Below are 25,890 nucleotides of genomic sequence, written 5' to 3'. Positions count from 1 at the left end.
CCCTCCGCTAGTAAAGATTATTTTACCTATTACTTTACTAAAAATAAAGGAAACAGGCATGTCATGTTTGTTCATGTGAACATTGAGCAAATATTTATCAGTACTGGCTCTGTGTCCAACGTGTTCTAGTGGAGGAAGACAGTCGTTTTAAAACCATTTAAACAATAACAATTAGAGAAGCGCTAAAGAAAAGCTCTTTAGAGATGCTCCTTTAAAGAAAAGAGCTTCACTGCCTGCAATGCCTACGGAGCCCTTTAACTGTGCAAGGGCACATCTCCCCACCTCACTCCTAAACTACTCCTCTCGTTGTCACCCTATCCCAGTTAATGGCAACTTCACCGTTCCTGAAACCTTGGTGTTATTCTGAACTCCTGCCAAACCCCACAAATTCAATTCATCAGCGACCTCCATAAACTCTACCTTTACAGTGAATCCAGACATTTATCACTCCCCTATTGCTACCATCTTAGGCCAGGTCACAATCATATCTCACCCCAGTTACCAGGTTGACCAGCTCTTACTCTTGTACCCCTAAAGTCTATTTTCTCCACCATGACCAGAAAGATCAGTCCAAAAGGTAGTAGCGGTGATAAGGTGAAGAGATTTAAAAAACTGATAGACAAAAGCTGAGTGGGGGAAGGTAGAAGAAGGTAAACAAAGGATAAATGGTGAGGGAAAAACACTTGACTTTGGATGGTGGACACAATACAATACACATATGATGTGTTATAGAATTGTACACTTGAAACCTGAACCAGTCCACAGTGTCTGAAGAGTCCCTTTTTTAAAAATTTATTTTAATTTATTTTTTCAAATACATTTGTCTCTGCCAACCCCCCACGACTTTCCCTTGCCCCCTCCCTCCATCCCTCCCTCAGCTCTTCCCCCTTTGGTTTTGTCCATGAGTCCTTGCTATATGTTCCTTGACTTTCCCCTTCCCTTCCTTGTCCCCGCCCCCCTCCCTCCTTCCCTCTGTTGATTTCTTTTCCTAGGAGTACATACCAATTGGAAGAAATTTGACCCTGAGTCCCTCAAGAAAAAGGCTAATCTTTTGTAACATGGGCTAGTCTCAAAGTGGGCAATGGAGATGTTTAGTCAGTCAATGACACCATTAATTTCAATCCTATCTTGCAACTGGACCTGGACAGAGGTTTCATACATTTAGGCCTTTATAGCTCTCAGAGATGACCCTAAGCTATATGCTGTCAGTAAACTGGAAAAATATACTCAGATGAAAAAAGCATTTCAAATATAGGTAAATGAATTTGTCAGTCCTTTTCAAACACTTGAGTGGCTACCCAACTGTTGAGGTATTAAAAATAACTCCTTGTTTTATGAAGAAAGTCTTTACAGGGCCAGAGGTGTGGCTCCAAAACATCAAAGCCCACCAAATCCTTTTACCTTCCCAAAACCTCCTCTATTCATCTTTAAAAACTTACTGGTAATTGGCTTAATGAAACCAGTCTTTCTAGGAGAAGCTTGCTTTTCTTTCCCTACATTTTTGAAGTGCAAGCACCTGGTCTTCTCCAAGAACTCTTGTCTAGGCCATCTTTTTAAATACAAAGTTTGAGGGGGAAAATTTTTTTTAGATTTTATTTATTTATTTTTAGAGAAGAGAAGGGCAGGGCGGATAAATGAGGGAGAGAAACATCAATGTGTGGTTGCATCTCGTGTGCCCCCCACTGGGGACCAGGCTTGTAAGCCAGGCACATGCCCTACACTGGGAGTTGAACCAGCGACCCCTTGGTTTACAGGCTGGCACTCAATCCACTGAGCCACACCAGCCAGGGCTTAGAGAGATAATTCTTATCAAGAGGGGGAAAACCTTAGTTATATCTGAGCAAATCAACTTAATATATTTCAGCTATTCCTTTCTAAGTTAGTAAATTCTGATAGAAGTTATTGAATGTCTAGGTATTTTGAAATAACATGAAATACTAAAATGTTGATTGCTAGGCCTGCTTCTGGCTTTTTATTACAAAGAGGCTGTAAAATGGGTTTGGAGCTGTAGATAAATGTCTTCTGCTTTGTTGGAGGCATATTTCTTGAAAGTGAGAATGTGTTTGCCAATAAAGGAACCTATGTTTCTAAAGATCATGAGATGTGTGCCTGAAAGTCAATCTAAGGAATGCCATTTGCTTACTTTTTAGTCATCGTTGGAAACTGATAATTCTAAAAATTAAAAGTTCAAATTAAGTTGGAAAGAAGTTTCTATGGTTTTAATAATAGAAGGCATAAGGCATGGAGATGCCATTTTGAAGGACAAGGATTGAAAGTGAGTTATTCTAAAGATAGTTATTTCTAAAGGAATAAGAAAGTTTGTGAAAGTTGCAGAAAGGTTTGTGAAAATTGTAAAAGTTTGTAAAAGTTTTAAATTTGTAAAGAAAAAAACCTCAGTCAGACTCCAGTACCCTTTTTCCACCTAATTTCTCTCTGGTCATTCTTTGATGACTCTGGTGGTACCTGGAGTTGTTTTCATTACACTTTCTTTTGCCCTTGTCAGTGTGGGAAAACCTACCTGTCAGTTGTGGAATAAATCCTTCATCAAAATGCATTTTGTCAATGCTGAGATAGAAGGTAAGGCCACCCTCAGGGCATGGAGTAAACACATCTGCATGTCAAATGGACTTCATCTCTCAAACTAGTTTTCTCTCTCTCTCTCTGCCAGTGTGGCTCTCTCAAATGAGCTTTCTATTGAGTCCCTTGTCTGAGTGGGTTAAATCTATACCCAGGGCATCTGGCTGACCCTCAGACACAGGTCACCCTCAGACACAGGATAAACACACCCATCTCTTTGTCCTTTTCTGCTGGTGTGGACTACAACTCCCAGCCCTCCATCTGCGGAAAGTATCTTCTGTCACCAGGTTTCTGACCTTTCAGGGGGCCAAAGTAGCCCCGCCCAGGCTCTTCCCTGCTGCTATACTCCTTGGGTCCAATACTTTCTTTCCACCTCTCATTAACAGTCCTTGAGGCCCTTGAGAGTCTCAACAGGTCTTCTTGCTTGGTATTTAGGACCTTCCATCCCCTTTCCAGTCTTCTTAAAAGTTGTCAAAAGCAAATTAAAAAATCTTATGTTTTCTCTACAAAAATTAGTAATTCAAATTATGTGTATGGTCTTTATGTATTCAGCCTTCATGTGTGTGGTCTTTATGTGATATGTGTTTGTCTGTGTGTTACATGTGGTGCTTTTTCTGCCTCCAGATGGCATAACTAGGTAGTAATATTTTATTGGCCTAAAGATATTACGTACCTATATAAATTAAACAGGATCTTATGCTCTGGACAAAATATTTGATGTTAAAACTGGTTTTAAGTTTGGTTAATGTCTTCTAGGGTTATTACAAAAAAAAAAGTCTTGTTTTACAAAAAGGTTATATTATAATCTTTTGGTTAAGTACACTTGACAACTTTCCCGAAGTTTAAATTTTAAGAAGTGAGAAATGACTTTGAGTTACTCCAATGAGCCCCTGTGATACCTCAAGGATTTATTCTCTCTCCTTACAAAAGAAAAGTTCTTGAACTAATTAGGCCTATTTAATATGCTTGAAATTATACGGGAAGTTTGCCAAACAGAATAACAATAACTATTTTATTTGTATACATATATTTTTTTATCAAAATAGATTTTCTAGAAATTTCAACCTGCCCCAGAAAGAAGCTTGCAAAGATTCAGAGTCAAGTTCAAACAGGAAGCTCTCACGGGGACCAGCTCTCCTGTCGGTGACACTGGGCAAGCCAGGAGTGATGGGGACATCAAGTAGTAGTACTCTTGAGTATTTGTAATCCACACATTGGGTATTTATGAATTGTTTCCAATGCTCAATGCACACTTTTGATAAATCCTGTACAGCATTTTAAAAGCTTATATACTGTTTGGTCTTTATATATTAAGATTGTGTGTTAAATCTAAAACTATAGGCTTTATATTGTTCTTTTATGTCATTTTATAGTAATTATTACTTATCAAGAAATTGTTATCTTGAAATATTATATCTTACAAAGAAGAAAAGTTATTTATCAATTGCATTTTAATTGAATCTACAACCACGTCATTTTAAATTTGGTCATTTATAAACAGACACTGTTTTCCTCTAATGCATTTGTGAATGTATTTTTGGATAGGTTCATGAAAAGGACTTTGACTTACTCTAAGTTGCAGGTATCTAAGTAGGTCATGTCTTTAAAGTAAATAAAGATTTATAGAACACTTAGTGTAACTTGGTTCAGGGAAATACTGGCAAACAGTTAAGACAAATAAAATTGGTTACATGGGCCTGAATGAACTAAAGATAATTGTTTTTCTTGTGACTTTATTCAAAATATTGCTAGTTTTAAAACTTTTTGTTTTCCAGATATAAGAAAACTTTGTTTTTTTCTCCAGAACAATTTGTAAGTTATACCCCCATAAGCAATATTGAAATATTTCTGTTTTTTGCTCTAATTCCTCCAAATTCAGCAACTCTTAATGAGTGAGTATTATTTTTATGGTAACATGTTTGTTTGCATAAACTCAATAAGAACCTGTTCTCTTAATAATAGCACCAGTTTCCAAACGTGGTTTTGTTAACCAAGTCTTTGTCTGAAAGGTCATAATCAAAAGAGCCATGCCTGAGACGCTTTTCCAAGCAGGAGATACAGAGGGCTCAGAGGCATTTGAAAGGATGCTCTCAGCATCACTAGCCATCAGAGAAATGCAGATCAAAACCACCATGAGGTACCGCCTCACACCGGTCAGAATGGCCATCATAAACAGATCTACAAACAACAGGTGCTGGCGAGGCTGTGGAGAAAAGGGAACCCTAGTCCACTGTTGGTGGGAATGCAGACTGGTGCAGCCACTGTGGAAAGCAGTGTGGAATTTCCTCAAAAAGCTGAAAAGGGAACTGCCTTTTGATCCAGGGATTCCCCTGCTGGGACTATACCCTGAGAACACCAAAACGCCAATACAAAAGAACCTATGCACCCCAATGTTCATAGCAGCACAATTTACAATAGCCAAGTGTTGGAAGCAACCTAAATTCCCATCAGTAGATGATTGGATCAAAAAATTATGTTACATATACACAATGGAATACTACGTAGCAGAAAGAAAAAAAGAACTACTAAACTTTGCGACAGCATAGATGGAACTGGAGAGCATCATGCTAAGCAAAATAAGCCAGGGGGTGAAAGACAAATACCATATGATCTCACCTATAAGCGGAACCTAACCAACAATACAAAGATGCAAGGAAAATAAGACCAGCAACACTGAAAGGAAAAGAAACCAACAGAGACAAGAGGGAAGGAGGCAGGGCGGGGACAAGGAAGGGAAGGGGAAAGTCAAGGAACATATAGCAAGGACTCATGGACAAAACCAAAGGGAAAGAGCTGAGGGAGGGAGGAAGGGAGAGGGCAAGGGAAAGTGGTGGGGGGTAGGCAGAGACAAATGTATTTGACAAAATAAATTAAAATAAAATTAAAAAAAATATATCTCATGTAAAGCTGAACTATACTAACTAAAATGCCAGGAAAAAAATTTTTCTTAATAATAAGTAAAAATGCAATAAATATATACTTAGTTAAAAAAAAAGAGTCATGCCTGGACTCTGGATGTCACCAGAAAGCTTTAAGGAATTAATATTTACTTTTGAGGCCAATAAGAACCTCTTGGAGAAATGGCCTGATACCTCGCTTGGTCACATGGCTCATAGTTATCTTTCTAAGTAAGGAACAAGGGTTGCTTTCTTGAAAGAGAGCAAAAAGTCTATGGCCAAATCACATTGAATGCACCTGATCTCATCTAATCTCATGAACCTGAAAGATGGCAAAGAAGGAACCTAAAGACATTTCAGGGACCTCAAAGACTTGAGAAATCCAACGAAACCTATAAATATTGCAGGCAAAGCCATATGGAAACTGTGTGGCTTGGCTTTTGTGCCCTGAAGGGCTGACTAAAACAGTCTGAAGGTTCCTTGTAAAATTCTAGCAAAGCAAATTTAAAAGAGCCTATATGATCAGTTACTATTCTTGTGTTCATGAAAATAATCAGGCCAAATTGAAACTGGACTGATATGCAGTCTCTTTAATAAAATGAGGGTGATTTTAGGGAGAGAAATTTTGATGGGAATCACAATGTCGAATTGTCACCCACAAACTGATTGAATCCTAGTTTTCCTGGTTTTCTAGCAAGCTAAATTTTCATTTTTTTTTCTTTCATCTTTTGACTTGGAATTATTGAGATCTACTGATTCAGTGTCAGCCACACAGAATTTACCTACTACTCTGACTCTCCCTTTTTGGGGATTTTAAGGTTAATATCTGGTCCTGTTTTTTGTGGCTAACACCGTTCCCTGGACCTATAGCAACCTTTTTCTTTATTCTTGATTTTAGGCCATGTCTCCTCAAATATCTCCTATCCTTCATTCAACAGTGTCCAGACTCTGAAAGATTCCCTCCACAAATGGCCTCCAGCCACAGCTCTCACTTTTTGGGCTGTCCAATTCCACTGTCTTCTCCTTAAGGAGCCATACCCAGATCCACAGACAGGGACAGCTCTACACCCCTAGCCCATTTGAAGTAGTTACAGAATAAGAGAACTTTGTCCCTATTGTCCAGAACAAGAACCAGGCCAGGTCATTAAGAATAAATCCTTTTTAAAACCAGAAGGGGAAATGAAAGGACAAAGCCAGTGCCATTCGCTATCATGGTGCTATTGGCCTAGCAGGTCTATGACCTTGTTAAACATGACTGCCATTTTATTCTTCTGAACTTATGTACCCAGGACTGGAAATTACTAGAAAGCACAAACAGAACATGACTATCCACTCCCTATAGCCACAGGCAGAAAATAACTTTGGAACAAACTGCAGCCTCTGTTACAATGCCCCTAACATCCCAGGGGCCGCACAACAGCAGCCCCAACCCCTTTTTAATCCAGTTATAATCTAGCAAAAGCTCAAACCCCCACTCCTCAATGCTGGTGTATCTCTCCACACCATGCCCCTCTCCTTTCTTGGGGAGTAAATAAAATCATTACTCTCCACACTTGCTTCGTTTTGTGAATTCTTTCACAGCCTGCATTACTTACCATCCTAACAAAACCTATGTAATTTTAATAATAAATGTCACCTAAGTAAATTCGATAAAAGATAAAAATAAAATGTAATTGTGATCAGGTCCATACTGTACTCAGAACCCTGCCATGGTTCTCTAATGTCCTCAGTGTAGAAGCCAAAGTCCCTTTGCTGAATTATAACCTTCTCATTGAAACTTTTCATCATCCATCCTCGTTTAAAATTGCAACTTGGTACACACACCCCTTCTCCTTCTCCTGCCTACAGTCATCCCTTGATATCCATGGGAGGTTGGTTCCAGGGCCCCCAACAGATACCAAAATCCCCAGATGCTCAATTATCTTATGTAAAATGGTGTAGAACAATGCTTTCCACAAGTGAGGATTCCCAATCCTGGGAGGCAGAACCCATGGATACAGAGAGCTGACTGTACTTTCTTTTTGTGCACAATATTTCTTTTATCCTTTATCTTCTAACACAGTGTATAAAATACTCGTGTGGTATAAACATTATAATTATTACTTATTATCTCTCAGATGTTTTTATTTTTCACTACTGTGCACCCAGTGCCTATGACAGTGTGTGGCTTGGACAAGTGGGTAGTTGCATGGCCTTAGGAAAACCATTTAACCTCTCTGCACCTCAGATGATTCATCTGTACTACTCAATTTGCAGTCTCATTGTGACAATTAAATCAGATAATGTGCCAAGCATCTGGCAGAGAATTTATCATCCTGTATTGTAACTATCAAGCTACCTTTCTGTCTTCCCATTGGACGATATCTCTCAGAAGGTAGGAACTGGATTTTATTCATCTGTGAGGCATAGGGGTTAGGATCATGATTTCTGGAGCCAGATTACATGAGTTTAAATTCTACCACTTACAAGCTATGTGACTGAAACCAGAAAAGCCAGCATTTGTGCTGCCTGTCACTACCAGAACCAGTAAGCAGAGACAAGGATTGAATCTTTATGAGTGCTTTATTCAGATACTGACAATCTGAGAAGACAGCAGGCTATGTACCTTCAAAAACTATCTTAGCATCTCATTTCAAGCCGACCTTTTTATAATGAAAAGAAAAGGTAAGTAAGAAGGTTGAAAAAAGTTTAATTGGATAAGAGTTGCAGTCTGGCTATGATTTTCTTTTTTTTTTTTTTTTTTTTTTTTTTTTTCTTCATCTTTTTTTTTTTTTTTTTTATAATTCTTATTAATTTATTTACTTTTTAAATACATTTGTCTCTGCCTTCCCCCCCCCTTCCCCTTGCCCCCTCCCACCTTCCCTCCCTCAGCTCTTCCCCTTTGGTTTTGTCCATGAGTCCTTGCTATATGTTCCTTGACTTTCCCCTTCCCTTCCCTTTCCCTGCCCCCCCCTTCCCTCTTGTCTCTGTTGATTTCTTTTCCTTTCAGTGTTGCTGGCCATATTTGCCTTGCTTCTTTGCATTGTTGGTTAGGTTCCGCTTATAGGTGAGATCATATGGTATTTGTCTTTCACCCCCTGGCTTATTTCGCTTAGCATGATGCTCTCCAGTTCCATCCATGCTGTTGCGAAGTTTAGTACTTCTTTTTTCTTTCTGCTACGTAGTATTCCATTGTGTATATGTACCATAATTTTTTGATCCAATCATCTACTGATGGGCATTTAGGTTGCTTCCAACACTTGGCTATTGTAAATTGTGCTGCTATGAACATTGGGGTGCATAGGTTCTTTTGTATTGGCGTTTTGGTGTTCTCAGGGTATAGTCCCAGCAGGGGAATCGCTGGATCAAAAGGCAGTTCCATTTTCAGCTTTCTGAGGAAATTCCACACTGCTTTCCATAGTGGCTGCACCAGTCTGCATTCCCACCAACAGTGGACTAGAGTTCCCTTTTCTCCACAGCCTCGCCAGCACCTGTTGTTTGTGGATCTGTTTATGATGGCCATTCTGACCGGTGTGAGGTGGTACCTCATGGTGGTTTTGATCTGCATTTCTCTAATGGCTAGTGATGCAGAGCATCCTTTCAAATGCCTCTGGGCCCTCTGTATCTCCTCCTTAGAAAAGCATCTGCCCAGGTCCTTTGCCCATTTTTTGATTGGATCGTTTGTCTTCTTGGAGTCAAGTCGAGTGAGTTCTTTGTATATCTTGGAGATCAAACCTCTATCTGATGTATCATTAGCAAATATATTTTCCCAAATGGTTGGCTCCCTTTTCATTTTGCTGATGTTTTCTTTAGCCGTGCAGAAGCTTCTTATTTTGATGAGGTCCCACTTGTTTATTCTTTCCTTTATGTCCCTTGCTTTAGGAGACATATCAGTGAAAAAATTGCTGCGTGGGATATCTGAGAGTTTCCTGCCAATGTTCTCCTCTAGGACTTTGATGGTGTTGCGACTTATATTTAAGTCTTTTATCCATCTTGAGTTTATTTTTGTGTATGGTGTCAGCTGATGATCCAATTTCAATTTTTTGCATGTAGCCATCCAGCTCTCCCAACACCATTTGTTGAAGAGGCTGTTATTGCTCCATTTTATGCTTCTGCCCCCTTTGTCAAATATTAGATGTCCATAGAGACCTGGGCTTATTTCTGGGCTTTCTATTCTGTTCCACTGGTCTATGGGTCTGTTCTTGTGCCAGTACCAGATTGTTTTGAGTATAGTGGCTTTGTAGTAGAGTTTGATGTCCGGTATTGTGATCCCTCCTACTTTGTGTTTCTTTCTCAAAATTGCTGCAGCTATTCGAGGTCGTTTATGGTTCCATATAAATTTTTGAAATGTCTGTTCTATTTCTGTGAAATACGTCATTGGTATCTTAATAGGGATTGCGTTGAATCTATAAATTGCTTTTGGTAGTATGGACATTTTAAGGATATTAATTCTTCCAATCCATGAGCACGGTATATGCTTCCATTTATTTGTGTCTTCCTTAATTTCTTTTTTCAATGTTGTATAGTTTTCTGCATACAGGTCTTTTGTGTCTTTGGTTAAATTTATCCCTAGGTACTTTATCTTTTTTCGTGCTATATCGAATGGTATATTTTTTCTGATTTCTTCTTCTTCTATTGCATTGCTGGTGTACAAAAACGCCTTTGATTTCTGAATGTTGACTTTGTATCCTGCTGTTTTGCCAAATTCACTTATTAGGTTGAGGAGTTTTTTGGTAGAGTCTACAGGGTTCTCTATGTACACTATCATGTCATCTGCAAACAATGATAGTTTTACTTCCTCCTTTCCTATTTGGATGCCTTTTATCTCTTTCTCTTGTCTGACCGCTGTGGCTAGGACTTCCAATACGATGTTGAAAAGAAGCGGTGAGAGCGGACATCCTTGGCGTGTTCCCGATCTTAGTGGGAAAGCTTTCAGTTTTTGCCCGTTGAGTATCATATTGGCTGTAGGTTTTTCATATATGGCCTTTATTACGTTGAGGAATGCCCCATTGATTCCCATTTTGCTGAGTGTTTTGATCATAAATGGGTGCTGTACCTTGTCAAATGCTTTTTCTGCATCTATCGAGATGATCATGTGGTTTTTGTCTTTTCTTTGATTTATGTGGTGTATCACGTTTACTGATTTGCGTATATTGAACCATCCCTGCATCCCTGGGATGAATCCCACTTGATCGTGATGGATAATCTTTTGAATGTATTGCTGGATGCGGTTTGCCAATATTTTGTTGAGGATTTTAGCATCTATGTTCATCAGCGAAATTGGCCTGTAGTTTTCTTTCTTTGTAGGGTCTTTATCTGGTTTGGGGATCAGGGTGATGCTGGCCTCATAGAAGGAGTCTGGCAGTCTTCCCTCCTCTTGGATTTTTTGGAATAGTCTGAGAAGGACAGGGGTTAGCTCTTCCTTAAATGTTTTGTAAAATTCTCCTGGGAAACCGTCTGGCCCTGGACTTTTGTGTGCTGGGAGTTTCTTGATTACTGCTTCAATTTCCCCAACTGTTATCGGTCTGTTCAAGCTTTCTGTTTCTTCCTCCTTCAGTGTTGGAAGATTATACTTTTCTAAAAATTTGTCCATTTCATCCAGATTTTCAAATTTCTTGGCATATAATTGTTCATAATAGTTTCTGATGATCATTTGTATTTCTGTGGTATCAGTTGTTATTTCTCCTCTTTCATTTCTGATATTATTAATTTGGGTCCTCTCCCTTTTATTCTTGATGAGTCTGCTTAAAGGTTTGTCCACTTTATGAATCTTTTCAAAGAACCAGCTTCTGGATTGGTTGATCCTCTGAATTGTTCTTTTTGTCTCTATGTCATTCAGTTCTGCTCTAATCTTGACTATTTCCTTCCTTCTACTTGCTCTGGGATTTATTTGTTGTTGTTTCTCCAGTTCTTCAAGTTGTAGTGTTAGGTCTTTTATTTGAAATGTTTCTATCTTTTTAAGGTAAGCCTGTATTGCTATGAACTTCCCTCTCAGGACCGCCTTTGCTGTGTCCCATAGGTTTTGGACAGTTGTCTGTTCATTTTCATTTGTTTCCAGAAATTTTTTGATTTCTTCTCTTATCTCATTATTGACCCATTCATTGTTTAAAAGTGTACTGTTCAGTCTCCATGAGTTTCCAAGTTTTTGAAGTTTCTCTTTGAGTTTGATTTCGAGTTTCAAGGCCTTGTGGTCTGAGAAAAAGTTTGGTATTATTTCAATTTTCCTGAATTTACTGAGGCTTGCTTTGTGTCCTATCATGTGGTCTATCTTTGAAAAACTGCCATGAGCATTTGAAAAGAATGTGTATTTTTCTTCTTTGGGATGTAAGATTCTATATATGTCAGTTAAGTCTCTTTGATTCAGTGTTTCATTCAGCTCCACGATATGTTTATTAATGTTTTGTTTGGAAGATCTGTCCATTTTGGACAGTGGGGTGTTGAAATCCCCTACTATCAGTGTGTTGCTATCTATATCTTTTTTGAAGTCATCCAACAATTTCCTTATAAACTTGGGGGCTCCTATATTGGGAGCATATAAGTTTACAATATTGATGTCTTCTTGATAGATTCTTCCTTTAAGTATGATAAAGTGCCCCTCTGGGTCTCTCCTTATGGCCTTTGCTTTGAAATCGACTTTGTCTGATACAAGTATGGCAACGCCAGCCTTTTTCTCATGTCCATTTGCTTGGAATATTATTTTCCATCCCTTTACTTTCAATCTGTGTAGGTCTTTTGCTCTGAGGTGGGTCTCTTGTAGGCAGCATATGTGTGGGTCATGTTTTCTTATCCACTCAGCTACCCTGTGTCTTTTGATTGGGGCATTTAGTCCATTCACATTGAGAGATATTACTGATAGAAACTTACTCATCTTTTCTCTTTGTACTTGTGTTCCTCTCCGTCTCATTCTTTTCCTTCATCTGCTTAAACCAGCCCCCTTAGCATATCTTGGAGTGCTGGTTTGGTAGAGATGTATTCTTTTAGCTTTCTTTTGTCTGGGAAACTCCGTATTTCTCCTTCTATTTTAATGGAGAGCCTAGCTGGGTAGAGCAGCCTTGGCTGTAGGCCCTTGCTTTTCATGGCTTGGAATATTTGTTGCCATTCCCTTCTGGCTTGGAGTGTTTCTGTTGAGAAGTCAGCTCCTAGGCGTATCGGGGCCCCCTTGTATGTTACTTTCTCCTTCTCCCTTGCTGCCTTGAGGATTCTCTCTTTGTCTTTGACATTTGCCATTTTAATGATGATGTGTCTTGGAGTGGACCTCCTTGGGTCCTTCTTGAGTGGGGTCCTCTGTGCCTCCTGGATCCATGAGAGCCTTTCTCTCCTCAAATTAGGGAAATTTTCCATCATTACTTTTTCGAGGAGGTTCTCTATTCCTTGCTCCTCTTCTTCTCCTTCTGGTATCCCTATTATACGGATATTATTGCGTTTCAGGTTGTCCTGCATTTCCCTAAATGCTTCTTCATTCTTTTTGAGCCGTTTTTCCATTTCTTGCTCTTTCTGGGAGCTTTTTTCTACCTTATCCTCCATCTCACTGATTCGATCCTCAGCTTCATCCAGCCTGCTTTGGATTCCTTCTACTGTGTTCTTCAATTCAGAAATGGTATTCTTCATATCCTCTTGTGTCTTCTTGATAGTTTCTATGTCCTTTTCCAGGCTGATATAGTTTGCTGTAAGATCCTGATAGTTTCTCTGCAGTTTCTCATAGTTCTCTTTGAGCTGGCTGAGCTCATTGAGCTTCCTTAGAACCATTGTTTTAAATTCCATATCTGATAGTTCCCTTGCCTCTATTTCATTGAGCTCTCTCTGTGGGGAGTCCCCTTTTCCACTCATTTGGGGAGAACTTCTTTTTCTTCCCATTTTTGTGACAGTCTGTTAAGTATTTTTGTCCTTTGCTTTTCTTTCTGGGCTTGCCTCTGATGATGTCAGTTGTTGACCCTATAGGGCCTTGGGTTGTTTGTTTGAGCCTTTCAGGAGTCTAATGCCTGTGTCTGACTCCTGCTTGGAACAGCTCTGTGACCCCTTCGGTCAGGGCTGGGCTATTTTTTGGGATCTCTCTGCGCTCTCACGAGAGCTCCTTGAGCGCGTTCCCAGCGCGGCAGGGTCCCCCACCTGCCTGGGCTCGCATGTGTTTGCCCCAGACCAGAGGGCTTATTCGCGACCTCCCGTGCTCATCTGACCTCCCTGGCACGCGAGCTTCGCGGCACTGGTCAGTTTAGAGTCTTCTATTGTGTGTTTTCCCCGCTTTTGGCTCTTTGGGTGCGTTGCTTGCCCTCGCCAAATGGGGACTACGGAAATGGGAGGAAATCAGCTCTCCGGTTAATCCTGTTTCTGGTCTCTCCTCCAGGGACTCTGGGCAGCTCTACTTATTTTGTGGGCCGCTCTGCAATCGCGGCGGGCGGGTCAATTTACGCCTGCCCTTGCCCCTCTGTGCAATCCCTCGCAGGCCGTATGGGTGCCAGTCTGTGTGAGGCCTTGCCGGCAGGTGCAAGCGTTTGCCAGCCCGGGTGGGTCACACACACGCTCGCCAACCCTCGCCAGTCACTCGGCGCAAGTGTGCGCGCCTGCTCTGGGTGTTTTGGGGGTGTCTATGTTTGCTTTTCGGCTTTTGGCTCTTTGGGGGTGTGGCCTCTTCCCGCGCAATGGAGACTTCGGCAAGGAGAAGGAGTCAGGACTCCCCGGTTCCTCCTCCCGTTCTTTCCCCAATGCCTCCGTTTCTAGTCTCCCCTCAGGGGCCTCTGGGCAGTTCTGTGACCCCTTCGGCTGAGGATCCAACCCCTGTGCGGACTGCGTTTCAATCGCAGGCAGTCTGGTTCATGCGCGCCCCGCTTCTGCCTCTTTGGGGTCGCGCCTTTCCAGCCCACAATGGAGACTACCGAACGGGGAGGGAGTCGGGACTCCCCGGTTCCTCCTCCCGTTCTTTCCCCAACGCCACTGTCTCCAGTCTCTCCTCAAGGCTCTCCCAGACAGTCTGCACTCAGCCCCGCAGGTCACAGGCGCACAAGCTGTGTGCAGAGCGCACAAAAGGCAGGTTAATTGATTCCCTTATGCCTGAGCGAGATGGTAGCTGCAGAGTGGGAAGTGCGTTATCACCCGGGCTCCACCGGCCGCAGAGTCAGTTCTCTTCACAAAGTTTTCCTCACCAGTCTTTTCCCAGGCACCAGCCCACCCTGCTGCCGCCTCTACCCAGCGATCAAGGAGGGTAGCTGCCGCTGCAACTTTTGCGTTTGCCCTTTAAATGTCTTTTTGCATCCCCAGCCACTTGTCTCTGGCAGAGAGTGCCCCTAAGCTTTTTGGGGTTGCGTTTTGTCTGTATTTTCTCGGCTTTAGCGGCTGTAGTTTAGGGGTTCCTGTTTATGATTCAGACCCCGTTCTTCCCGGGGGGACGCTAACTGGCTGTTTCAATGTCCCTCTGGTGCCAGTGCCCGTGCGCACCCAGCCCACCCTCTCGAGCCTCCACCGCAATTCTCACCCGTTGGGATGTGTGAGAGTCGAATCCGCTGTCCGCGGCACCAAGGCTCCTCTCCCACTATCGCTCCACTGCTTTCCAGGTGATTACTCCATTATTTAGTTGCAATTCCAGTTTGGTTTTGAGAGGAGGTCAGTGTGACTCCCTTTCACTCCTCCGCCATCTTTCTGGCTATGATTTTCTTAGGACTTCTTTATCTGTTGATCAGCAATTCTTTATCTGCATCATGACCGCCTCTCCCTGGAACACAATGGCTCAGATACTACCTCCAATAGTTTGTACACCCACTGGGGCACAAAAGTGGAATTGCTTGTTGACCTCCTGGAGTCACTTGGTCATGCATTCCAGTTCCTGGAATAACAGATTTCCTAATGAATTAATCACTTAAGCCTATCAACTAAGGCTAAAATCTTTAACTCTGAGTTCCTCTATCATGACCATGGCCAAGTTGCCTAGCCCCTCTATTCTTCAGTTTCATCACCTGTAAAATGAAGACAAGAATAGCAGCTGCATTAAGAAACACTTAGAACTGTTCCTGGCATATGGTACATGGCAGCTATTACCTCTGCATCCTAGTGCCTGGCAGAGAATTTTGTGTACAGCAAATTTTAAGCAAATTCTTACTCGTGCAGAACTGGACTCTCGGTGATACATTTCTTAATGCAACTCTAACCCTAACCAAGTTTCTTCTCATTGTGTTCTCTACTTTGAGGCCCTTGGGGAGGCCCTTACTCCTCGTAATATACATTAACTTGAGTAGGGTCACCACTTGAACTAAGCATAGCTACATTCAGATTTAAGGAGATACAGTATCCTATATCTGGGTCAAAATAAACAACCTTAAGAAGCATCAGGTAACAACAATGAAAGTTAAATAAAATATTAAGTCTGTGTGGTTATGAGTGCTATGTAGAAAAATTAAGCCAGGAGGGCTATCAGTAATATAAATATTGGTAGAGAGCTTACCATGGAAATGTGATCCATATTTGAGCTCATTGGGAAGGCAAGATTTAAGCCAAGACTTGAAGGAAATGTGGGAGTGAAATGTGTGGAGTCTGGGGGAAAGATGTTTCAGGTAGGGGAAATAGCTAGTGCTAAGGTCTAGGTGCAAGAGGCCCATAACCAGAGTGAGATGGGACCATGGACCAGAGAAAGGGGCATGCTGATCATGGCAGATGCTCTAGGCCCTGGTAAAGACGTAGGATCTTACTCCAAGTTAGGTCAGAAGCCAGTGGAGGTTTTTGAGGAAAGGAGTGACAGGATCTGCTTTATAGTTCTAAAAAGTCACTTTGTGGTGGTTGTGTGAGGTACAAGGGTAGAAGTAGACAAACTGTTAGGATAGTGATTACTCTTGCTTATGCAAGTGGATTCCAGAATCTGCAGCTACTACTAAGGAAGAGAGTTGGGGTAGACTAGGAATATGAGTACAAATTAAAGATCATCTTCACCTTGACTTCTCCCTTCCTCTCTTCCTTTCCTTAAAGGTTCAGATTAAAGCAGTATTCTTGTGCCCCTACTGCTCTCAGAAGTGAATGGGTTAAGTTTTAGCTCAGCCTTCCTTTTCCTATTCAGTTCTTCCTGTGGCTGCTTCCCATTGCCAAAAAGGAAGCAATCCTATCCCTTACTGCTTAGTGCTGCTGCTGTCACATCCAGCAAGTAAAGTTCCCTAAAATTCTCTGCCAGACTTTTGGAACTTTTCATTAAATCCTAGAAAATTTACCTGTTCTCTCTTGGAAGCCAAGGATATTTTAGAGAAGAATTAATCTTCACTTCTCCAGTTGAACATTTCCTAGCCATAAGAGCCATGCAAATAGAGCTCTCCACCTGCTTCTTTCTGTGCCTTTTACCGTTCAGCTTTAGTGCCATCAGAAGATACTACCTGGGCGCAGTTGAACTGTCCTGGGACTACATGCACAGTGAACTTCTCAGTGAGCTCTACGTGGATACAAGGTAAAGACATACTCTATAGTGCCCAACCAGGATGTGGGGATGTGACTCTGGTTGGAGGAAGGTGCAGACATCAGGTAAGAATGGCTGTGATGCTAGTTAAGCCCTGAAAAAGTATTTTCTGGTAAGGTAATATATACATCTGTGCTATTAGCACAAATGCTAACTGCCAACCCTTTTTATAGATCTGACCTATTCGTTGATATTTTGTTCTGTTTTGTCTATTGATTTTTATTGTCACATGCTGCCACTCTGGAAACTAGAGAGTGGAGTAAAGAAAGGGCAAAGGGGCAAGGAGCATAAGAGAGAGAACAAAACTTCCATAGAGAGAAGCAGAGCAATGAGATCCTATCAATATTACACACAAGTTTAATCTCTAGTTCGTATGCGCGCGCGCACACGTGTGTGTATGTGTGTGTGTGTGTATGTGTGTTATGGTTTTGATCTCTTTGCCCAATTTTGGTGTAAGGATAATACCTGCCATGAGTTCAGAAGCTTTTCATCTTTTGGGGGTTCTGGTGCATTTTGGGAAAATAGTATTAAATAACCTTTTCAATATTATCTATGGGCATTGATTTATTCAGATTTTTCTACCTCTTCTTCAGTCAAATTTGGTTATATATATTTTCCTGGAAAGCAATTATCCCTACATTTGATAATGTATTGGTATCAAGTTACATAATAATCTTGTGATACTGTTAAACTATTCTATGTCTGTAATTATATCTCCTTTTTCACTTTTATATTGTGTATATTCTCTTTCTCTCTCTTTAAAATAATATTTCCAGGAACTTTCTCAGTTCTTTACTGGTCTTCTCAGGAGCCATATTTTGGTTCTACCATTTTCTGCTTTTACCATTATTATTTCATTCCTTCTTCCTAAATTCCTTTGGTTCATTTTGTTGATCTATTTTTTGCTTATTAAGTTGACTGCTAAAATCATTTATTTTCAATTTTTTGTTTTCTTTAAATGTGAATTATAAAGATTTAAACTCAATACATATATAATGGCATATAAGTATTAAATGTCATGTCATACATATTTTATGGTCATTTTTGTTCTGTTTGGCTCCCCATCCTCCTCCTACATTAGCCCCCTTTTTGCTTATCCTCAATCAGGTAACCCCAGTATAATAATATATATTCACGCACACACACATATACATATATATGCAAATAAAGGTTTTCTTAGTCATTAGGTTTTTTTAACAAAAATGGCATATTACAACACTTTTTTCGCTCATTAAAACTTAGCAGAATTCTGTCCAAGTCATTCGGCATAGCTTCAATTTATTCTTTTTAATGGCCATATAAGACTCCACATTATTCCAGGGTTTGAGGTTTAAAAAAATTTTTTTTTGGCCATTATAGCCTATCTCATTACATCGTGGTGCTTTTATTCCAATGGGACAGATTCTCAAAAGTGATATTGCTGGAATGAAGCTAATATTTCCTTTTTAGTTTTGACTTCCAAAGAGGCCAGAATTATTCAAATATTTCTAACATCAATGTATGGAAATGGTCTTCTCCCTGTATTTGCATCAGCAATAAGTTTTATCTTGCCTTTTAATGTTTGCCAATCCAGTATGTGTAGAATGATATTGCATCATTAATTGTGTTCCTTTTATTTCTGATGAGGTTGAGTATCTTTTCAAATGTGTGTTGGCTATTGCATTTACATATTAAGATTTGATTATATTTTTTTGTATAAACATATGTTTTTGATATAAACATATTTTTATATATGTTCTTTTCTTTTTTAAAATTTTATTTTAATTTATTTTTTCAAATACATTTGTCTCTGCCTCCCCCCCACCACTTTCCCTTGCCCCCTCCCTCCTTCCCTCCCTCAGCTCTTCCCCTTTGGTGTTGTCCATGAGTCCTTGCTATATGTTCCTTGACTTTCCCCTTCCCTTCTTTGTCCCTGCCCTCCCTCCCTCCTTCCCTCTTGTCTCTGTTGATTTCTTTTCCTTTCGGTGTTGCTGGTCTTATTTTCCTTGCATCTTTGTATTGTTGGTTAGGTTCCGCTTATAGGTGAGGTCATATGGTATTTGTCTTTCACCCCCTGGCTTATTTCGCTTAGCATGATGCTCTCCAGTTCCAGCCATGCTGTCTCGAAGTTTAGTAGTTCTTTTTTTCTTTCTGCTGCCTAGTATTCTTTTCTTTGAGCTTTTTCATTTTCTTAAATTAAATGAGAACACTTTTATTGTTACAAGTGTTAACTTTTTTGTTCTTGACTTTGTTTATAACTTTTATAAAAAAAGTTTTTAATTTTTACAAATATATCTATATTTACTTTCACAGCTTCAGAATTGCCAGTGTTGGTTAAACATGTTTTCTGCACATCAAGATTGTATATGTATTCTTTCAGATTTTCTTGCAAAAAAAATTACTGTTTTGCTTTTTACATTTATGGCTCCAATTCAGCTGATAGTTATTTTTGTGTATGGTATTGGAGTGGGATTATGTCTAGGCTTATTTCTTTTCATATCAATAGCTCATTGCAATGGCATCATTTATCATATAATACATCATTTGCCACAGATTTGAATGGATATATTTATCATATAAAACTCTCATATATATTGCTATCTATTTCTGGATTCATTATGCTGTTTCACTGATGTAATTGTTTCTTGCTATGTCAATGCCATATTGATTTGATTACAGTGGGTCTATAATATCTTTCAGTGTCTGGTAAATGAAATCAACCGTTGCTGGGGTTTTTGGTACTTTTTAAAAAGCATTTCTTAGGAATTTTATTTTTCTATGTAAAAATGTTAAAATATTTTCCAGTCAAAAAGGCCCAAGTCCTGTTATGATTTTACTTTGTATTTCATTAAATTTATCCACAAGTTTAATAATATAACAAATGTATGTAATTTGTTATTACATTTAACTCTATGCATTTTGTAAATGAGTTGCTACTGTTACTAAATTGTTTTCTATTTCCATTTCTTGATATTTAGTATCAGAAATGTTTTCTCCTATTTCCATTTCTTGATATTTAGTATCAGAATTGTTTTTTCCTATTTCCATTTCTTGATATTTAGTATCAGAATGTATAGATCCATCTTTTTTGTTGTTTTCTTTTTTGTTTGTTTTTTAATATATATTTTATTGATTATGCTACTACAGTTCCATTTTTTTCTCCCCTTTATTCCCCTCCATCTTGCACCACCCCACCCACCAGCATTGCCCCCTTACCTTAGTTCATGTCAGTGGGTTATACATATAAGTTCTTTGGCTTCTCCATTTCCTATACTGTTCTTAATCTACCTCTGCCTATTTTGTACCCACCATTTATGCTGCTTATTCCCTGTACCTTTTCCCCAATTCTTACCCTCTCCCTCCTCTCTGTTTTACTGTTCATAGTTTTCATCTTCTTCTCTGTCTGAGATAAGTCCCTTTAACATTTCATATAATAAAGGTTTGATGATGATGAACTCCTTTAACTTGACCTTATCTGGGAAGCACTTTATCTGCCCTTCCATTCTAAATGATAGTTTTGCTGGATAGAGTCATCTTGGATGTAGGTCCTTGCCTTTCATGACTTTGAATACTTTCCAGCCCCTTCTTGCCTACAAGGTTTCTTTTGAGAAATCAGCTGATAGTCTTATGGTAACTCCTTTGTAGGTAACTGTCTCCTTTTCTCTTGCTGCTTTTAATATTCTCCCCTTATCTTTAATCTTGGGTAACTTAATTATGATGTGCCTTGGTGTGTGTTTACTTGGATCCAACTTCTTTGGGACTCTTTGAGCTTCCTGGATCTCCTGGAAGTCTATTTCCTTGGCCAGATGGGGGAAGTTCTCCTTCATTATTTTCTCAAATAGGTTGTCAACTTCTTGGTCTTCCTTTTCTCCTTCTGGCACCCCTATAATTCGGATGTTGGATCATTTAAAGTTGTCCCAGAGGTTCCTCAGCCTCTCCTCATTTTTTTGAATTCTTGTTTCTTCATTCTGTTCTGGTTGAACGTTTATCTCTTCCTTCTGCTCTAAATCATTGATTTGAGTCCCAGTTTGCTTCCCTGAACTGTTGGTTCCCTGTATATTTTTCTTTATTTCACTGTGTGTATCCTTCACTTTTTCCTCTATTTTGTGAACATACTCAACCAATTAAGTGAGCATCCAGATTACCAGTGTTTTGAACTGTGCATCTGACAGGTTGGTTATATGTTCATCACTCAGTTCTATTTATGGAGCTTTGATCTCTTCTTTTATTTGGGCCATACTTCTTTGTCTCAGCACACCTGTTACTTTGGAAGGGGTGGAGCCTTAGGTATTCGCCAGGGCAGGACACCCAGGGCAGGTCGCTGCATTGTGATGCTGTCTGTGGGGGGAAGTGTCCAAGAGGGAACAATGCCACTTGCTTGGCTCTCGGCCGGCTTTCAGTCACTTTCCCCCCTACCCACAATCAAATTGGGCCCTTCTAGTGCTGATTCCCAGGTGGGTGGGTTTGTGTACATTCTATGACCCTGTGGGTCTCTCCAACGGACTCTCCTGTGAGGTTGGGGGTTTCTCCTGCTGCTGCAACCCCCACAGGTTTTTACCTCCAGAGGTTTTGAGGCTTTCTTTTCCAGCAATGGAATCCTGGGTTGCGTGGCCCGTCTCGCTCCCCAACTGTGGCTTCCGGTTTATCCACATGTAAATGTGGGACTGCCTGGTCAACCAGCTGCCACCTTGCCCTGTGTCCTCTCTACCTTGGCTGCCTATCTCCACCCTTCCTACTGGTCTGGATGAATGTTTTTTCTTTATCTCCTTGGTTGTTGGACTTCCATACAGTTTGATTTTCTGGAAGTTCTAGTTATTTTTTGTTTTTAAATGTGTATTGTCCTTCTTTTGGTTGTGCGAGGAGGCAAAGTGTATCTACCTATGCCTTTATCTTGGCCAGAAGTCTTGTATATATTCATCTTGAATCTAGCTACCTTACTGAATTCTCTTAATAATTCTAGTAATTTTACTCTAGAGTCTCTGTGATTATTGAGCCATATCCAAAATGAGTCAGATTTTAGCTCTTTTCCAGTGTTTATAGGCAATTGTTTTTTTCTTATCTTACTGAATTTATTAAAAAATACAATACAATGTTGTGATATTGGTAAAAGCGAGCATTCCTACTTGAAATATTCTTAATATTTTGCTTTTAAGAAGCATTTGCTGTTTGTTTTTGGCAGTCTTTGTTACTTCTATTCCCATTTGGCATAAAACATTTTTTTAAATATTTTATTTTATTTTTTAGAGAGAAGAGAAGGGAAGGAGAAAGAGAGGGAGAGAAACATCAATGTGTAATTGCCTCCTGCACACCCCCCACTGGGGACCTGGCCCGCAACCCAGGCATGTGCCCTAACTAGGAATTGAACTGGCAACCCCTTGGTGGCATAAAATTTTTATTGGAAATGACTTCTCAACATCTAGTACCACCTGAATTTTACTCTTCAATATGTTGATAGACAAATAGATTGTTAATAGATTTCCTCACATTGAATACCCTTACATTCTTGGAGTACATTCTAATGTTCATATAATTCCATTATTGCTGATGTCTATTTCCTAATATTCCTTTAGAAACTGTGTCCTTTTATTATGTGGAATTGATCTATAGCTTTACTTGTCACTAGTCTTATTAGATTTTGGCATTAAAGGTTTATTGGTTTTATCAAATGAGTTAATAAATGCTCCATCATTTTCTGTTGCATAGAATAGCTTAAATAACATTAAAAATTAGGCAAGACTTGGTTATAAATTCATTTGGTCCAAGTGACTTTGCAATATCTTTAGTCATCTCTTCTGGCTTTTCTATGACAATTAGTCAAATCAAGTTTCAATTTTTTTGACTCACCTTTAATAATGTTATACCTTTTCAGGAAATGACTTCTTTTATTTCTCAACTTTGTTGCTACCATGTTGCCTATAGCAGGGGTCCCCAACCTCTGGGCCAAGGACTGGTACCAGTCCAGTGGCCTACAGGAATTGGACCACACAGCAGGAAGTGAGCTTCAATGTAATGCACTTCAATCGCCCTGAAACCTCCCCCGACCCTTGGTCCATGGAAAAATTGTCTTCCAAGAAACTGGTCCCTGGTGCCAAATATTTGGTGACCATTGGTCTATAGCACTATCTCATGATTCTTTTACTCCACATTATTGGTAGTTCTGTAGTTTCTCATTCTTAAATTCCTATATCTTTGTTATTTATCTGTATCAATGAACAGGTTTGCCAGGGATTTGTCTCTTTTGTTATTGATGATGGTGTTTTCAAAAAATGAGCCTTTGGGTTTCTTTGTTCTTCCTAGTTATTTTTAATATTTAATTCACTTTTTAGATTTTTTATCTTTATCAAAGATCTCTCCTTAGTTTCCTTTTTTTTTAAAACTGAGCTATATTTTTCTAATACCTTAGGAAAAGTAGTGTGTTCTTTTCTCTCTTTTTTTGTCCTTTTTTTAAATGGTGAAGGCACTATATTTTTCTGTGAGAATAACTTTTCCCACAGGTTATGGTAAGAAGAGTTTTCATTGTTTTTAGTATAGTTTGTAATAAATATCCTCTTTGATTTCATTTAGGAGCATGTTTTTAATTGCATTTTTAATTTACTTGTCAAGTCATTTTTAATATTTAGACCAATTTTGAGTATCCCCTTAGTTTTCTATTGCTGTGTAACAAATTACCTCACTTAGAAGCTTGCAAGAAAACCCATTTATTATCTCACAGTTCTTGTGGATCAGAACTGGGTACTCTGCTCAGGGTCATCCAAGGCCAAAATCAAGGTGTTGACAGAGCTATGTTCCCTACTGGAGGCTCTGGAGAGAGTCCACTTCCAGGTTTATTTAGAATTCAGTTCTTTCACTCAATTTCCATGTAGCACCCTCCATCTTCAAACTAGCAAGTGTTCATCAAGTCTTTCTCATGCTTTCAATCTATCTGACTTAATTTTCCACATCTCTCTAACCTTCTTTTCCTGCCTATCCCCCTTTCACTTTTAAGAACCATTGTGATTACATTGGGTCCCCCCAGGTAATCTCTCCTTCCAAGGTCAACTAATTAGCAACCGTAATTCCGTCTGCAAAGGTGTTTTTTTTGTGTTGTTGTTGTTGTTTGCCATGTAACATATTCATGGGCACAGCAACAAAGGTCACAAGGGACAACATTTTGCCTACTTCAGGTATAATTTATATACAATGAAATGCGCAGATTTTAAACATGCAGTTTGGTAAGTTTTCACAAATGCATAACCACCACCCTAATCAACATGTAAAACATTTACATCAACTATCCTGCAATGTTACAGTGAGTCTCCCTGCCCTGACCCAGCCCCCAGGCAATGAGCTGCTTTGTGGAATTATAGACTCATTTTGAAACCAGAAAAGTCAGTGTTCATGCTGCCTGTTACTACCAGGACCAATAAGTAGAAACAAAGATTAAATCTTTATGGGCGCTTTATTCAGATGCTGGTGATCTGAGAAGACAGTGGGTTATATACCTTCTAAAACTGTCTTAACATCTGATTTGAAGCTGACTGTTTTCTAAATTTTGTTTATTTTTATTGTATTTTTTCATTACCATGTATCCCCTTTATACCCTCTTCCATCTCCACCATCCTCTTTCCCCCACAATCACCACACTGTTCTCCATGTCCATGAGCCCTTTTTCTTTTTGCTTTATTCCTCCACCCCCAAAGACCCCTACCCAATGTTGTCAGCCTGCTCTCTATCTATGAAACTATCTTTATTTTGCTTGTCAGTTCAGTTTCTTCATTGGATTCCACATATGAGTGAAATCATATGGTATTTGTCTTTCTCTGACTGGCTTATGTCACTTAGTATAATGTTCTCCAGGTCCATCCATGCTGTTGCAAAGGGTAAATTTTTCATGTCCGAGTAGTATTCCATTGTCTAAATGTACCATAGCTGTTTTATCCACTATCTACTGAGGGACACTTGGGCTGCTTCCAAATCTTGCTATTGTAAATACTGCTGCAATGAACATAGGTGTGCTTCTTTTTTTTTTTCTTTTTAAGATTTTATTTATTAGAGAGAGGGGAAGGGAAGGAGATAGACAATGATGTGTGAGAGAAGCAATTGATCGCCTCTTGCACACCCCCAAATGGGGACCTGACCCACAACCCAGACATGTGCCCTGACTAGGAACTAAACCAGCCACCTTTTGGTTCTCAGGCGGACACTCAATCTACTGAGACACACCAGATAGGGCAGCTTATTTTCTTTTGAATTAGTGTTTTGAGTTTCCTTCGATAAATTTCCAGAAGTGGAATTACTGGGTCATAAGGCAGTACCATTTTTAATTTTTTCAGGTGACTCCATACTGCTTTCCACAGTGTCTGCACCAATCTGCATTCCCACTAGCAGTGCAAAAGGGTTCCCCTTTATCCTCATCCTTGCCAGCACTTGTTTGCTGATTTACTGATGATAGCCACTCTGACAGGTGTGAGGTCATATCTCATTGTGGTTTTAATTTGTATTTCTCTCATAATTAGTGACATTGAGCATCTTTTCTTATGTCTATTGGCCATCTGTATGTCTTCTTTGGAGAAATGTCTATTCAGGTCCCCTGCCCATTTTTTAACTGTTTTGTTTTGGTTTTTTGGTGTTGAGTTCTTGTGTGTGTCATAAGAAGGTGGTCCAGTTTCATTTTTCTGTATGTAACTGTCCAATTTTCCAAGCACCATTTATTGAATAAGCCCATTGTATGAGCTGGTTTCTTTGTCAAGTATTATTTGACTATGTAGGTGTGAGTTTATTTCTGGGCTCTAGTCTGTTCCATTTATCGATGTGTCTGTTTTTATGCCAATACCATGCTGTTTTCATTACTATGGCCTTATAGCATAGTTTGAGACGAAAAAGTTTTGAAAAAGGATTTAAAAAAAGGTTAATCAAATAAGGGTTGCAATTTTCCTAGTATTTCTTTATCTAATGATCAACAATTCTTTATCTGTATCACAGCCTTCCCTCCCTGGAACATAATGGCTCAGATACAACCTTGATCCATAACTTGAAGACCCCCTGGGGCACAAAGGT

General features: G+C 39.6%; 1 protein-coding gene across 1 annotated transcript in view; it reads left to right on the top strand.

Annotated features, from left to right (window-relative positions):
• The first annotated feature begins 16,548 nt into the window (after positions 1 to 16,548).
• F8 (coagulation factor VIII) overlaps positions 16,549 to 25,890 on the top strand; it is a 207,744-nt gene continuing 198,402 nt past the window's right edge. The window contains exon 1 of the mRNA XM_054572236.1: positions 16,549 to 16,866. Within this exon, the coding sequence (XP_054428211.1) occupies positions 16,721 to 16,866 (146 nt within the window). The 5' untranslated portion in view covers positions 16,549 to 16,720. The remainder of the gene's footprint in view (positions 16,867 to 25,890) is intronic.

Source organism: Pteronotus mesoamericanus, unplaced genomic scaffold (genome assembly GCF_021234165.1).
Source record: "Pteronotus mesoamericanus isolate MK-2021 breed Mesoamerican mustached bat unplaced genomic scaffold, CSHL_Meso_final contig_226, whole genome shotgun sequence".
In the NCBI taxonomy this organism is placed as follows: domain Eukaryota; kingdom Metazoa; phylum Chordata; class Mammalia; order Chiroptera; family Mormoopidae; genus Pteronotus; species Pteronotus mesoamericanus.
The sequence above is the reverse complement of the archived record's forward strand: the minus strand, read 5'-3'. Positions and strand labels throughout refer to the sequence as shown.